The sequence below is a fragment of the Planococcus citri genome, chromosome 4, assembly GCF_950023065.1.
Source record: "Planococcus citri chromosome 4, ihPlaCitr1.1, whole genome shotgun sequence".
NCBI classification, from domain to species: Eukaryota; Metazoa; Arthropoda; class Insecta; order Hemiptera; family Pseudococcidae; genus Planococcus; species Planococcus citri.
The window spans coordinates 40,739,409-40,754,726 of record NC_088680.1 but is presented as its reverse complement, the minus strand read 5'-3'; the positions used below and the strand labels follow the sequence as shown (position 1 = coordinate 40,754,726).

At 32.5% G+C, this 15,318-nt stretch overlaps 2 protein-coding genes across 4 annotated transcripts in view; one reads left to right on the top strand and one right to left on the bottom strand.

The window, feature by feature from the left end:
• Positions 1 to 15,318, top strand: part of Mgat2 (alpha-1,6-mannosyl-glycoprotein 2-beta-N-acetylglucosaminyltransferase) — an 89,129-nt gene that overhangs the window by 55,259 nt on the left and 18,552 nt on the right. For both annotated transcript variants that reach the window (XM_065359938.1, XM_065359939.1), the window contains exon 3: positions 13,029 to 13,237. In XM_065359938.1, the coding sequence (XP_065216010.1) occupies positions 13,040 to 13,237 (198 nt within the window). In that variant the 5' untranslated portion in view covers positions 13,029 to 13,039. The remainder of the gene's footprint in view (positions 1 to 13,028; positions 13,238 to 15,318) is intronic.
• Positions 7,608 to 10,084, bottom strand: LOC135844384 (uncharacterized). 2 transcript variants are annotated; one of them, XM_065362552.1, is made up of 7 exons: positions 9,933 to 10,084; positions 9,703 to 9,829; positions 8,788 to 8,832; positions 8,633 to 8,698; positions 8,483 to 8,527; positions 8,089 to 8,377; positions 7,608 to 7,992 (listed from the first exon to the last, which is right to left on the bottom strand). In XM_065362552.1, the coding sequence occupies exons 2-7, from the start codon at positions 9,800 to 9,802 to the stop codon at positions 7,626 to 7,628; spliced, it is 912 nt and encodes a 303-aa protein (XP_065218624.1). In that variant the 5' UTR covers positions 9,803 to 9,829; positions 9,933 to 10,084; the 3' UTR covers positions 7,608 to 7,625. The 2 variants fall into 2 exon arrangements, with proteins under 2 accessions (XP_065218624.1, XP_065218625.1); XM_065362553.1 differs by having other exon boundaries at positions 7,851 to 8,018.

Sequence of the window (15,318 nt, the reverse complement as noted above, 5' to 3'; positions counted from 1 at the left end):
TTGCTAATTTTTTTTTCTTTGGTGTTTATAATAATTGCATAAAAGTCTTATTTTTTGTTAGAACTGTCAAAATCTTTCTTTTTAGCAAAATTGCTACTGTCTCACTTTTTTTTCAAAAATTACTTAAAAGTCTCGCTTTTTTGCCAATAATAATTTCTAAAATGTCCTGCTTTTTTCGAAAATTGTCAAATTTTCGTGTTTAGCAAATTTACTGTCAAAAATTTTCCTTTTTTCAGCAAAACTACAAAAAATTGCTAAAGAAGATCTGCTTTTTGCTGAAATTACTGTCGAAGTCTTGTTTTCTGCCAAAAGTAACAAAAAGTTTCGCTTTCTGCACAAGTTGCCAAAAAATCTCATTTTTGCCAAAAATTGCTAAAAGTTGTGTTTTTTTGCAAAAAATTCCAAAAAAGTTCGCTATTTTTCAAAAAATTATCCTTACGTATTTGTCGCTTTTTTTTAAACAGAAATTCCTAAAATCAAAGCTCTTTCTTTTGCTGAAATTCCCGATCACTTTGTTGCCCTAAAGTGTCAAAAAAAATCTTGCCTTTTTAGTCAAAAAGTTGCAAATTTTTTTTGTCAAAAATTACGGAAAAGTATCACTTTTTTGGCACTGATTGCCGAAAAGTCCTATTTTTGCTGAAATTGTTCAACATTTCTATCGAGTTCCACTTCTAGATCTTATAAATAAAAACGAAACGGGTTTTTCGGTAATTTTTTTCTGCATTAAAATGTTTTGTCACTTTTTTGGTCGCTTTTTAGTGCTTTTTTCGGTTACTTAAATTACTGCTTAAAGAAAAAATGAGTTTGAACCCTGGAAATGTCTACGAAGTCATCCTGTAATGTGTCATTTATGTGCATAACCAACCGAATGAAACTAAAAGGGAAACGATTAAGAAAATTTTCTTGAATGTTACAAAATATAAAAAATATACCTAAGTTACAAGATTCTACTATCATTTGAAAATTGTTCCAAATTGAAGAAAAATTCGTTAAAATTTTCATTGAATAGGTACTTTAATAATTTCCACAGCATTTGGAAGCATTTATTGCTTGCATTTTATTTACTCATCATCACCACTCAGCTATGACGTTAATTTTAACGAAATAATAGTTACTCGTATGTTTTCCCACAATGTGCCCTCCCCGTTTCCACCTCTTTAAACTATGTTGTGCATACTTATAATTAGGACTCAGCTGTATAAACTAGATTTTTTTCACATAGTTTTAAAATTCTATAAAAATGCATCGTAGGTTACATTTCCTACCACCATATCGTTTAATTTTTCTATTTGTGACGTTGCCAAATGAAAAAAAAACGACGAAAATTTTTTAAAAAATGATCCGTTTATCGAGGTTTGACTCGAGACGATATTATGCGACCTATCCATTACCCATCTTTTGAAAATACATGTCTGGTAACCTTTACCATTTGTTATCTGCTCTTTATGACCCTTTCTATTGAACAAATTTTTTTTTTCACCATATACAATGTATTAGGTAGGTAATTTTACATATGTGCAAAAATATTCGCAAAGTATGACCAACCCATTTTTCGTTACGGTACGACAGTCGTCGTCCAAAAAAAAAAAAAAAAAAGGACGTACATAAAGATAAAGAATAAAATATGACAAGAAAAGAGTGAAACACACTGTCAGTGTCATATTTTGTACGACGACGACGGAGTAAAGCTGAATTCACGTATTCAAAACATTATGATAATAATAAATAAAGGAACAACGTGTTTTACTTCGTCATCTTTGCGAAGGATTTACCCGCATTATGTAGGTACCTACTCTAGTGTTTTGAAAAAAATCTCGTTTTCTATACTGTGAATCAGAAGAATGACATATGCGTTGTGTTATAATAGGTGCGATATTTTATTATATTAATTAAAGAGCGAAAAAAAAGAACTGTTATGCTTTTGTGTGTTTGAGAGACGATGCGTCGAATTAATCGCCGTAAGATATTAGTTAATTTTTTTTCTCGCTGTGTTAGTATGTAGTACGCGCAATTTGGTTTGGGAACTGTGTTTTAAAAAATGGTATTTTTCTATTTATAATTAATTTAATAGTCAGCCTAGTACGTAGATGTACGAATAATATTTGATATCATAGGCCTCTGTGTTACTTACACTATTATTTTGTATGTACATCTACGAGTATGTTGATAGTTGATATGTGAGAATACCTAGATAGGTAGGTATATTATAAGATGTAGAATAGGTGGGTTTATTTTTCGATGAAAGCACGTTTCGTAAAAAGGTGACATTACCACTTACCAGGGTCGACATCAATCTAAATACCTACGCCTCGAGTTATAATTCAATTAACATTGCTCTAATTACGCGAGCAATCCCAAAGGATAGTTGAGTAGGTAATTGGTTCGTGGGTAGTGGAAGAAATACCACGATGACAGCACGAATATCTTCCTCGGAGGCCACTTGTCATATCTGAAAAAAAAGTTTTTTCAATTTTACCGTAATATTAGGACCATTAGCTGCAGAGATGAATCCAGTAATCGGAAAGTGAACAAGGGTGGTTAAATTCGTCGCCCACATACTTCCATATTTTGTGGTATTAAAGCCCTCGCAATACATTAAATGTCGTATATATGTGCAACTATCACTCTCGTCGTATTCATACATGGATATACGTATTAAACGTATATGTAGGTATAGATTATCGCTACAGTTTTCCATACACCACCATGTCTCATTCATAATCCAAATGAAAAATTGATGTTACTCGATGTGGAATTAAAAATGCAGTGTGGTGTTTCGCGGATTCAACAATCGAATACCAAAGATTGCAATATTTTTTAGTCTTACGTACGTGATTTGGTTGGGTGTATTAACCACAAAGTTATCTAGTGATCTCATAACCGTCTCTGGATCTCATAATGGATACAATGTATCAGAGTGAGTAACCATATGATATTTTTACGTGATGATGATTCCACTCAGCTTCATTTTTGTTCGCTTAAAATTTTCATTTTTGAGATTGATTGTTGGTTTCTTTGGTACCTACTCATTGTCAGTTCCTTCTCATTCAATTTTTGTGAAATGCAATGCATGTTGCGTATCTTGTAACAAAGGGAAAATAGGAACGGTTGCCTATCGCTTATTTTCAAGGGGTGTATATTAATTTTTTGGGGATGTTTTGAAACTACTTGTGAGTATTCGGATTCACTTTGCCTGGAATACTATCGAGGAAATTGATATTTTGAAAAATTGATTATTATTTTTTTCTCATCTATTGTAGGTAGAATTCTCTAACATGACATAGAAATGCTTATACTTGAGGATTAAAAAATTGTAAATTTATGGAGCCAAATGCTTGGAATTTCATCAATTTTGAATTTGAAGAAAATTATGCCAAATTACTTCGCGCAGTTCGTAGATCTAAACTGGGTTAATATGCTAACATATGTATTTATTTGGTCGTATTTCTTCATCACATGTGGGGAAATCGACAATTTTCATCACCTCACCCACTGAAGTCTAGTTTACAGTATTTTATTTTCAAATGAACAAGAAAATTCCAACAAAAAAGAAGTAATTTATGCTCATTTTTCGATTTTGTGAAACAGTGGCCAGGCCCTAATTTTCTCAAAAAAATCCAAAATAATATGATTTTCAACTCATTTTGTATACAATGCCAAACTTTCCGTTTTCGACTGGGAATGATTTTTTTTTTTTTTGAAAAAAATTATATCTATAATCAATTAATCATTTAACCAATTCGTAATTCAAGTAGGTAATTCGAAATTCACAATTGCAAATGATACGTTTTAGAAGTATACTTGAACTATTCTCATTTTTGAATTTTGATCACGGGGCTATTCAAGAAAATCTATCATCGAAACATTGAGTCATTGCTTTTGCAAAAAATTGGAAAACAGCTCTTTTCTTGTCAAAATTGAAAAAAAGTTCCTTTTTTTTGACAAAATTGTGAAATGTCCTGAATTTTTCTCCTGCAATTTTTTTATCAAAATTGGGAAAAAGTTGCAAAAATATTTTTTATGCCAAAATTACTAAAAAGAAATATTTTTGACGAGGTTGCAAATTTTTTTTTCAAAATTGCAAAAAAAGTACAACAGTGTATTTTTTTTTGACAAAAATTACAAAACAATCTTACTTCCTGGAAACAGAATTGCATATTCCCAAAATTGTAGTAAAATTTCATTTTTTTTTTAAATTACCTGCTAAAGAAGTTACATTTTTTCAACTAAAATTTTAATTTATACTGTTTTTTACTAAAATTTTTGAGTTTGTCAAAATTACAAAAAAAAATATTTTTTTGTAAAAAAATTGCAAAGAATGACCCTTTTTTGGTCAAAAATTGCAAGAATGTCCCTTTCAATTATTCCAAGATTGAAACTTACCTACTTATTTTTAAAAAATCATCAAAATTTGAAAAATCAATTTGCGCATTTCAGAATTTGGATTTGAGATATGAATCAATTCAGCTCATTGAAGCAAACAGATTGCAAAAAAATACTCCAAAATTTTTTATACCATTAGATACAGGTAATCAGAAAGGCACGTAGGTATAAAAAATTAAACCAGCCATGAGGTTAAAAAAAAAATAATGAAATACAGCCTGACCCTATTGAAACTCCAGAACACCCGAGTAACCCTGTTTTACTCATACGAGTATGTGTGGTTCAAATCGCAGCGAAAATCACATGAAAAATGACAAACTGCGACTTAAATCTCTCGATGGAAGCCATCTTGAAGTTTAGCTAATATTTTTTCATTATACGCGGGAACTTTAATTTATATCTGCGAGACAAGATGCTATTTTTCATTTCGAGTATACACAGAGTCGACTAGTTTTTTCCTAATTACTTCCCATGCATAGGTAAATTCTACGAAATTTTTCGCCTTCCGAGACCTCTAAGGTGGAATACCAGCAGTGTAAACATGACATAATGCTACACAGACAAGTTTTGTGTAGTGCAGAGTGCAAACACACAGGGGAATAACACAGTCGCTTAATACGTGTAGTACACATAAGCTAATTACAAGACAACCTTCGGTGTAATCAACGATGATAACAATTTTTTCATGACTAATCACCATGACTGTCGCAAATTTCAAAGTGCACAGAAATACGAATAGGCGTATGTGATGCAACCACGCAGCAGGTGATGTTCAAATTCGAACGAAAATTAACGACAGTTCACGACTCCAATCGTATGATGGGTTTCACTTCTGTAAACGAAACGAGGAAATGATTTTTGGAGAAAAAAAATGACGCCAAACGCAAAAGAGAAAACACAAAAATAAATCATTTGTAAACTGAATGGACTCGGAACAAACAAAATGCGCAATTATGCCGCCAAACGGTCACGAAAAAGGCACGAAACTGGTAATATTTTTGAAAAGCATTCGTTAAGAGTCGAGAGCCTCTTAAAAAGGGTATTTTGTACTTGAAACAGTATCCAGAAAGAATAGGGAATGACAGAAGAGTCGGAGAAAGAGCGCCAATTAGTCGAATAATTATTTTTAATTTTTTTAAAAAGGTGCTGATTCCAAAACACTCGTGCTTATTTTTTTTTCTTAAACGAAGTTTTCTTTGAAAAAAAAAAAAAAAAAAGATCAACGAAACAATCTAAAACTACGACGAATAAAATCTTCGCATTCGAATGATTAATGCAAAATTTTCACATTACCACGTTCGAACGTACGTAATGCAACTTTGAAAAAAGTTTACGTTACGTGGGTTTTACAAAAGAAGAAGACAGGCTTACACGCTTCTACTAAAGTGCACACATTTTACCCTGCATACAACACGCCTACAAGGGTAATATTTTTTCACATTCGCACGTAATGCCATTTTTTTCCCTACCGTTTTATAGTCGCAGACGATATAGGTTGCGTAATGCGAGTGTATGCGAAACTGATACCCTAGCCTATACCTTTACCTACCTACCCTATATAAATGAGCTCTATTATTACCACACCCCAAGATGTGAAAAACACCCGAGACTAAAATTTCGATCATTCGATTTAGGACAATTTTATGGGTTTTCAGCTTTTCAGGTGAGCCATCGTAGGAATATTCTAATAAGAAAATATATCGTGTGTTTTTTTAATCTCCCACGCTACAAAGTGCGATGTAATTCAAGCTGTGAGAACGTGAGCGGCGCATTCACCCAAGAGAGACATTTCAAGGATGATGAATTTATTTCGAAGCGAAAATTGCGTATGTTTTTTATCGAATAAAAATTTCTCTAAATCTGTAGGGGTATCGAAAAATGAAATTTAGCTGCAAATATTTTCAAATACTTCGGGTGGTATTTCGTCGAAGACGGTATCTTTCTTTTTCTGTTTCTGTCTCTGTCTCAAGCAATACGAGTATTTGCTAAAACAACATTCTTCAAAGTGACATTTTTCCAAAGAATGGGGTTCAACTTTTATTGAGCTATATACTTTCAATAAAGCAGTCTTCAGCAGATATTTCGAGTGGTAGGTACGTGATCAGAATGAAACAAACGTGCTGGAAAAATTTCTCAAATGGTGAAAATTCGGTACATCTCGAAGATATTCGAGCATATAATGGCAAAAATTATGTTTTATTGGGATGTGGGGGTGGAGAGAATTCCAATAAATGGAGGTAATCCAAAAATGAAGGCAAAATTTCCAAAAATTCATACCAAGCCAAAATATTATATTTTGAAGCAGTTGTTTTTTTCTATTTAGAGTTTATTTAGGACAAAACTTTTTTAATAAAAATAAAAAATTCAGAATAAAGCTCAAAAATATGATAAAAGAAAATTTTATGAGTTTGATTGAAGATATTAGATATGTGTTGAAATCATTTTTCAAAAACGCAAGACTGTTTTGAAATTTTGGCAAAACAACAAAACCATTGCAATTCTGGCGAATAAACAGAATTTAAAAAAAAAATCAATTCTGACAAAAAAGGCCATAAAAACTTGAAAGTTGGATTTTTAAAACAAATTAAGGTAAGGTGCACCGGGGCAAGTCAGAATGATTTTTCGCAATTTCAACTTTGACCAGCTGTTACTCCCCTTCTAATGAACCAATATGGATCAAATTTATTATGTAGGTTCCCATAAGGGTTCTTAACCTATGGTAAAAATTTGAGCGCGATTGACACAGTAGTTTTTGCTCAGTGGAATAAAATATAAACTGTCCTGACTTACCCCAATTGGGGGGAAGTCAGAACAAGCTAAACTTTGCAGAGGCGTAGATCACAAACCGAGCATCCTAGAAAAATTGCATATAAACAAAATTGTAGAGAATTTAATTCTCTTTGAGATTACTCTCATCAGATTTTCACTAGGACGCACGGTTCGTCCGCTATATGCGAAAAACTAAGAAATAGAAAGTCTGTATTTTAGACCAAATTCAAAATAAGTTCAAAACAACAACAAAATACAATTGAACCAAAGACATCTAAAATGAAACTGAATCGCGAAAATTTTTATGCTGTGATGAAGTAGGGGTAGTACCCTCAAGTCACCTTTAGTGGCACTTTGCCAGATATAAACCTCTAGGCGCTAGAGCAAGTTTTCTAACTTACCCCGGTGCACCTTATTGAAAATTTTTTGAAATTAAAGAATAGCAACTGAAGAAATACAAAACTAAAAAATGTTTATTCGGAAATTGGTTTATATATGCTCAACAATTGGTAAAGTAGCTGATTATGTTCTGCTAAGAGTTCATTAGTTCGTTTGCGTTCCTCATTTGTACGTTTATTTTCTTCAATTAATGCATCTAACTTCATTATTTTCTCTTTGTGCATGTCTATGTGTTGCTCTCGAAGTTGTTTGACTTCTTTTGCCAGAGTTGAAGATGTCAGGCAGGATATATTTGATGATTTATTACTGAATTGGCTGCTTACTGCGGGGGTTAAATTGTGACAAGGGTCAGGTTTGTTGACGGAAGAAATACTACGTCTTTTATGGATGGTTTTTTCTACGGTGTCATCCTCTTTGGTTTCCGTTATGTTTCTGACAATCCTGAAAATTTAAAGATACCTACCTATCTATTAAAAATTGTATATTGATAGAGATTTTGGGGTTTATCTTGAAAATAACTATTAATCGTAAACGTACTCAAGTACATCGTGCGAAGTGCTTGCTCTAACCCTGGAGCGATTATCTTTATTTTTGTCTTCTTCGAGTCGTCGAAAAGCTGCCACAATCGTGTTATAACGGCCTCTGCATTGTTCTGCTGTAAAATCGTACCCTTGAGCGTTGACTTTGGTGGCAATACTAGTCCATATCTGGGATCCTTGTTTGAAGGATTTTTTGCCCGCTGCAATGCCTTCCTCTTCTGATCCTTTTACAAAATCGGAAACGGCTGTGGTGATAATTCGGTCTAAATCGTCATTCCATGGCAGTCCTTTTGGAGAGAAACGCACGAAAATCGATGTTATTACCTTCTTTTTTTTCATCGTCGGAGAGGTTTATTATGAAACATTATGAATTTACTGGCAGTAATACATACTTGGTTTTGTTGTATTCGTTTTGATGACTTCGGGTTTGGTGGTTTCTGTGCAGCAGAAAAACGAAAAAATTAATTTCAATTTCAAAAAGGCTCGGCATATGTATTTGAATAGATCGTAAATATTGGGTAAAATTACGAGTAAGTGCGTACTTGATTTTAGTAGTTGTATTTTTGTGTTTTTCTTGACATCGGGTTTGGTGGTTTCTGTGCTGGTCACTTTTCAATGAGTAAATAGATTGATTTTAGTATTAATAAAGAAATTCAAAAGAACAAAACAAAAATATTTGTAGTGTAAGGCTACATACCTAGTTTTCGGGCCGGAACTACCTTCGCGTAAACCATTTTGCCAGCTGTACAAAAAATAATTTGTCAGTAGATAAATATGCAATTTTGAAATCAACAAATGAGAGTTGGTTCTTGTCTTGTGGCCTAAAACTCACATGACAAAATTTTCAAATCTCTAGATCACCTCATCTGACCCCTCTAAAAGGATGAATCAGGAATTTGACATTTCAGTTCAAAAATTTTCATGTTGAGTAATTTTTAACCGAATTTATTTCAACTTGCAGGAAAGCCAGATATTGTCAAGGGTCATATTTGTGGATTTTTTTTGAAATTTTTTCACAATAATTTTTTGGTAAATTGGGCATTTTTAGTTTTTTAGTGGCACTTTTGGTAACTTCTTTCGGAGGTTCAATGTACAACATAATTATGTTGTTTTTTTTTTTTTTTTAGAATTTTCATGATCTACTTTTTCGTGTTTTATCATTTTAAATTTTATAAAATTGAATCTTGCCATTTTGAGAACCCCTGACTTTTCAGCTCAAACGACTCGAAAACGTATTTATACATTATAATACGTATTACAAATTACAGAAAACGAAAAGTCATGAGAAACTGTTAATTTTTTTCTCCTCAAGTAAGTACAGCAAGCCCACTTTTCCAAATTTGAAAATAATCACATCTGATGAACATGAGCAAGGAAACCCCAAAGATTTGTAATTTTGCTGAAATTGCAATTAATGATGGAAATTGAAGCAATTTATTGAGGTATCATAATTACCTACCTATCTGAAAAAAAAGACTGATAACCCTCTAATCTAGTTGAAGAAAACGCCAATCGCGTCGCTGTTACGTCATGATATATGCCGGACTGAAAGAGCGTTGTCCGAAAAGTGAAATAGGTAATAATATTCAAAAGAAAAATCAACTCAACTTACTAGAAAGTCTAACTAAAACACGGCCATTATCGTCTTTTATTTTCTCTCCATGTTCATCGTAGAGAAATGTTACCTCCTGTGGCGGGTTTTCGAATTCCATTTCAGTTTATCCTTGCAACTTGCAACTCTGAAAGGTTTTATTGATAATACTATTATGTTGGCAACATTACGATTATCACTTTAGAAATTAGCTTAGTCTAAAATGTGTAAAGTAGGTTTAATTCACTTACATGATCTACAATTTGAAATCAATTATCCTGAAAAAGTTGAAACAACATTACGTTTAGTAAAATGAATTTTATCACTGCTTCTCTACATCTACAGGAAAACCTCCACGGAACAAAAACGCGCGTTCGGTAAGCGTTCGGATTGCCATTTGACTTTAGTTTATTCTACACACGCGTGGAGCGCTGTTAAAGTTTTGTTCTTCGTAGAACTTGTGTAGGTAGGTAGTTGAATAGGTAGGTCTTAAAATCTGTTAGGCGTCTCCTCTCTCCTCGTCTCCTCTCATCGTATTTCGGCCATTGGGTGTACTTTATAGGAATCATTTTTTAATTTCATATTTGGATCAAAAATGTTCAAAACAAAACATATAGAGTAGTTGAATTTTGTTTTGTGTTTGGTGGTTGAAAGAGTCAAAAGAAAAAGAACTGCTTCACTTGGATTTGGACTACAGATTTTTAAGACACATTTTTGACTTTTTTAATCGATCATCATTAAGAGCTGATTTTTTTCAATCAAAAGCTCTCGAGAGTGCTTGCTCTTAAAAATATAGCTAGAGGCCAATTCGGATTTCGAGGGCCTCAGATTTGAGGATAAGGCACCAAAAATGAAATCAACGTAGTTTTTTTTTGAAGTATTATTTTTTTTTCTAAATTAAATTTCAACTTTAAATCCTTTTCAACCAATTTGTGCCCCAAAAGAACTAAATTTTTCGAATTTTTGGACCGCTTTCATCAAAATTTTAAAAAACTGGGATGCAATCACAACATACTTTAGAATAGAGTATCTTTAGCACTTGATGAAAATTTGAACCATTTGGCCCCCTTTGAGTAAGAGTTACGTGATAGATACAAAAAAACGAAATTTTTTATGAATAAAGGCAAAAGTCAAAAGTTGAACGAATTTTCAGTTGGATCTTATTAAAGCTAGGAAGCTGATTTTTAAAAAAAAATTGAAAACTCAACGAGTACTTTGCATGCAAAATATAGCGAGGGACCAAATTTGATTTTAAAGGCCTCAAATTTCGGGCAAGGAGTCTTAAAATCAACATTGAAAAATGTTGAAAAAATACTTTTTTTCTGAATTGCAAATCCCATATTTGAATGAATTTGGTCCCATTGTAGTTGTGATATGTCCCAAAAATCAAATTTTTGGACCCCCTGCAAAATTCTATAAATTTTCTTCGGCACCTTTTAAAGCTAATGAGTTGATTTTTTTCAAATTGAAAGCTCTCAACCTCTACCTTTCCGAGAAAATAATCGAAGAGTCCATCTTCGTTTCAAGGGTCCCAAATTTGGCGAAGGAGGTTCTATAACATGCATAAAAATTTTTCGAAAGAAAATATTTTCCTGAATTGCATTTCAGTCTTGAATCTAAAATTTGAACCAACTATGGTCCAATAGGGGCCAAATTAACATTATTTGCAGGCACAAAGAAGTCGAAATTTGACATGATATTCTAGTAAATACTTTCCAAAAATGGGGAACTTGAAATTTTTGAAAAAATTGGTTCAAGAGCGAGTCAACTCCACTTGACTCAATAATTATGTTGAAAATAGGATATACCTACTTGAAGTGAATTTTAGATTTTCAACTTGATTGGGTAAAATTTTATAGAAATTTTCATTTTTAAAAAGATGCTGGAGGCTTCATAACTTATCGAAACAGCTTGAATCCGTCTCCAACTGATCTGTGAGGAGGGAGGGGGAAGCTGTCACAAAATATTGCATACCAAATTTCAGATTTCTAGCTCAGATCAGGTTAATGATTTTTTCACATTTTTATTTGAATTTTTAAAATTCTCTCACACTCCTCAAAAATTAGCGCCAAAAATTTCAATGGTTGGGAGGGGGGGGGGAGTTTTCTGTCGGTCGGGTTTAGGTAGGTATCTCTCCAACAAATGGAAAAACTTTGCTCCTGCAGATGTATAAATATGCAAACAAAATTGCGCTTCTGTACTCTTAGTTGGTAAACGTTGGATTGAAGGTGCAATGAACGCTTGATGTAGGTACTATTTATTCTAATATCGAGGAAAGCCTCGATAACAGATCTTCAAGTACATTTCTAGAAATATGTTTATTTACTTTGTAACTGCTCATCTCCTCTAACCTCGTGTTCATCTTTAGATTAATGTCTGTTATTGATGGTTTTTGAGTTTACCCAAAAATAAAGGCACTTTTCGAAGTACTTTTATTACTTTTCAGTTTTCGATGAGTTTCCTGGTAACAAATTTAATGAATCAACTAATTACATTCGTGGTAGAGTATTTATCGGTTGTTATGTCGAATTTACTGATAAGACCATCCCGTTATCGCATCAAAAGTACACAAATTGTGTAATAGAGTACATTTATGTAGATGTACTTTGTTTGTTTTATGAATATTGAACTCTTCGTTAATGCATAAACTTCTCTTTTTAGGAGAATTTTCAAGTAGAAAATCATGTTTCGATTATTGTTACTTCTGCACAATTTTTTGGAAGGGGGAAAGGAAGGGGAAACATGGGAGCACGTGCAATATGTATTTTTCTGAATTCTAAAAAAATCAATAAAAATAATTTCCTCATTATTTTAAAGCTTCAAAAAAACATTTCAAAATTAAACAGTTCATATCCCCCTTTCCCTCCCACTAAAAAAATTAGAACATGATAAAAAACAAATAAAAATTAAATTTGGGTTTTAAAATTCCTAAATGACAATTTTTTTTTGTAATTGTCAAAGCTTCGATTTTTTGGTACCTGTAGAAAAATAAGAGTAAAATTTATTCGAACTGCATCAATTTTCTCAAGCTGCGGGTTTTTAGGCTTTTCTCCACAAATTTGAACTGAAAATTAGATAAATTCCGATTATGGTGATTTTTGTCCAACATAAAAAATGTTAAATAGCTTCAAATAAATAGTTAAGGAGAAAATTCGCTGTTATCTTTTTCTTTTACCAATATTATACGAATTAATTAACACGTTTCAGTTGTTTCTAGATCGCGTTAATTTTCGGGCGTCTAATCGCGTTATCATATTTTTGACACGTATCGTGTTTTAATTAGGTACACACATGTAATTGCTCTTACCACGCTGACGGTTTATTATTATTTCTGTTTCATTGCACAGGTGGTACAGCGATGAGCAAAATAAACGTAATATGTCGCCGAAACCTTCTATACCGGTTTCATAATGGATTATTGGTGATCTTATTGATGTCGTTTTGGCTGATGTTTCACATATTGAGTTTTAATACATTCAATAAACAAGCGCAAAGAGACGCAGTCGATGAAAATGTCAATCTCAGTAATGCCATCATATTAAGCATGGTGCCTCAGGTGAGTCAACTCTTTATAGCTATGTATGATTTTATATACCTACATTATAATACATAATTCGTATTACAAAGACTGTACGCTCTCAGCTTGTCCTGATGTGTCGCTCGCTGTGCGATGCCGCATCGACTTGACAGTGGTGCTATGCTAGAGTTTAGAGTAGAATACTGTATTTACATCATGTGCGAAAACAGACGTGTGCGGAAAACAAAAGAATATTTTATCCCGGATTTTACTTCAGCAGTAGTGTTTCACTACTTACTATACCTATTACTTTACCTACCTATCTCTCCGTGTCACTGTCGCATTCGCCATTGCGTTCTCAAATGCGTTACGTCTTATACTCCTTTTCTCTAGTATGTACAATTGTGATAACAATTTTCTTCTTATATCTAACTATGTATACGAGTTGAAGATGAAGATTGTTGTCTTATATACTAACAGAGGTGTTTTCGTTTCCAACGCATCTTGTTGATTGTGATCTTTTTGAATTCCATCCAAAATAATCCGAGCTTTTGCCCCATTAAGAAAAGACCAAAAGCTGGGGAATTTCTTGCGGCAAATGGTAGAATGACGTTAATGTGTACGAGCAGAGCACGTGAACGTGTAACTTTTTTTTCTTTAGAAAGAACGAGCACGTTTCAAAAAAGAAATAAATAAGAGAAGTTTTTTATCGACAGGGGTAATTTATTTGGAAGGGTTGGAAGTTAAGGTGTTGAGGTTTTTATTGAGAAGAATTTTTGGCTTAATTTTAAAGTCTCGATAAAATCGTGAGTGAAAATTACGAATGGTGTTTCGTGTATCGGTCGAGAAAGTCGAGTATGAAAAGCTACCTATCTTAGGAACCATGTAAGATGACCTGCTAAAATTTTTCGTTAAGGTGGATCTATAAAAACAGCATGCCCTGAATTTCTAATTTTGTTTACAAATATTTCAGTTTCTCAAATTAATTTTTACATATTTTTACAAAATAATAGATTTTTTTTTGTTGAAAATGGTAATTTCTCGTCTAAAATTTAGGATTTCCGGGTAAAAATGAATATTTCTCCTAAAAAATTGATAAAAATTTATTCCTTGACAAATACGATCTCCCAGAATCAAATTTTATTATTTTTTTTAGACCATTCGAGGCTTTCAGCAAAGTATAAATTTTCCTAAAATTCTACTTTTAGGTCGCAAAAATTGATTTAAAATGCTGAAAATTTGTTTTCCATTCACCTTCTAGGTATCCAACCGAAAAATCCATAATTTCGGCGAATTTCAGCTTGACTTCGAGTTCACAAATTCAGACATGATTTGGGAATTTTCGAAGCAGTGTTAGATAACCTATCAAAATGGGTTAAATTTAAAAAAAAAATCAAAAGTTCATTTCAAAACTTTTTTGAGTATTTTTGAGAAATTTTGAGTCCAAATTGGAGTTAAGTTTTTTGTCACGCGATTCTTAAGTAATAAGCAATGAGTCACATGAAGAGAGAATCCAGTGTTGTAAATTATGGATGGATCACATGGAAGTTTTCATAATTCTTTGAAAAATTGACTCAATTTTGTGTTCAAAATTCTTTGAAGGATTCTCAAAAAAAAAAAAATTTGTTGAATTATTTGAACTTTGCAATTTTTTAACCTATGAATGGATGAAAATATTTTTAACCTATTCTGATAGGTCACGTGACTCTTTTTCTGCACTCCTAAAAATCATCACTCAAATTTGGGCTCAAATTTTTTTAGAAATGCTCAAAAAGCATTTTTAATGAAATATTTGAATTTCTGACGAAATTTTAAGCTATTTTGATAGGTCAGATGACGGGTTTTCAAAAATTCCAATACCATTTTATGACTCAATTTCAAGCTCAAAATTCGTCAAAAGTGCATGAAAAACATTTTCTTCCAAATACTTGGAATTCTGCTGAAATTTTTACTCATTTTGATGAATCGCATGATATTTTTTCAAAAATCTCGAAATTATGATTGAGTATTTTTATTTAAATATGATTAAGTTTGAGCTCAAAATTCTTCGAAAATACTCAAAACAAAACTATTTGGAATTCTTGAAAAACTTTAACCCATTTTGATAGGTCGCGTGACAC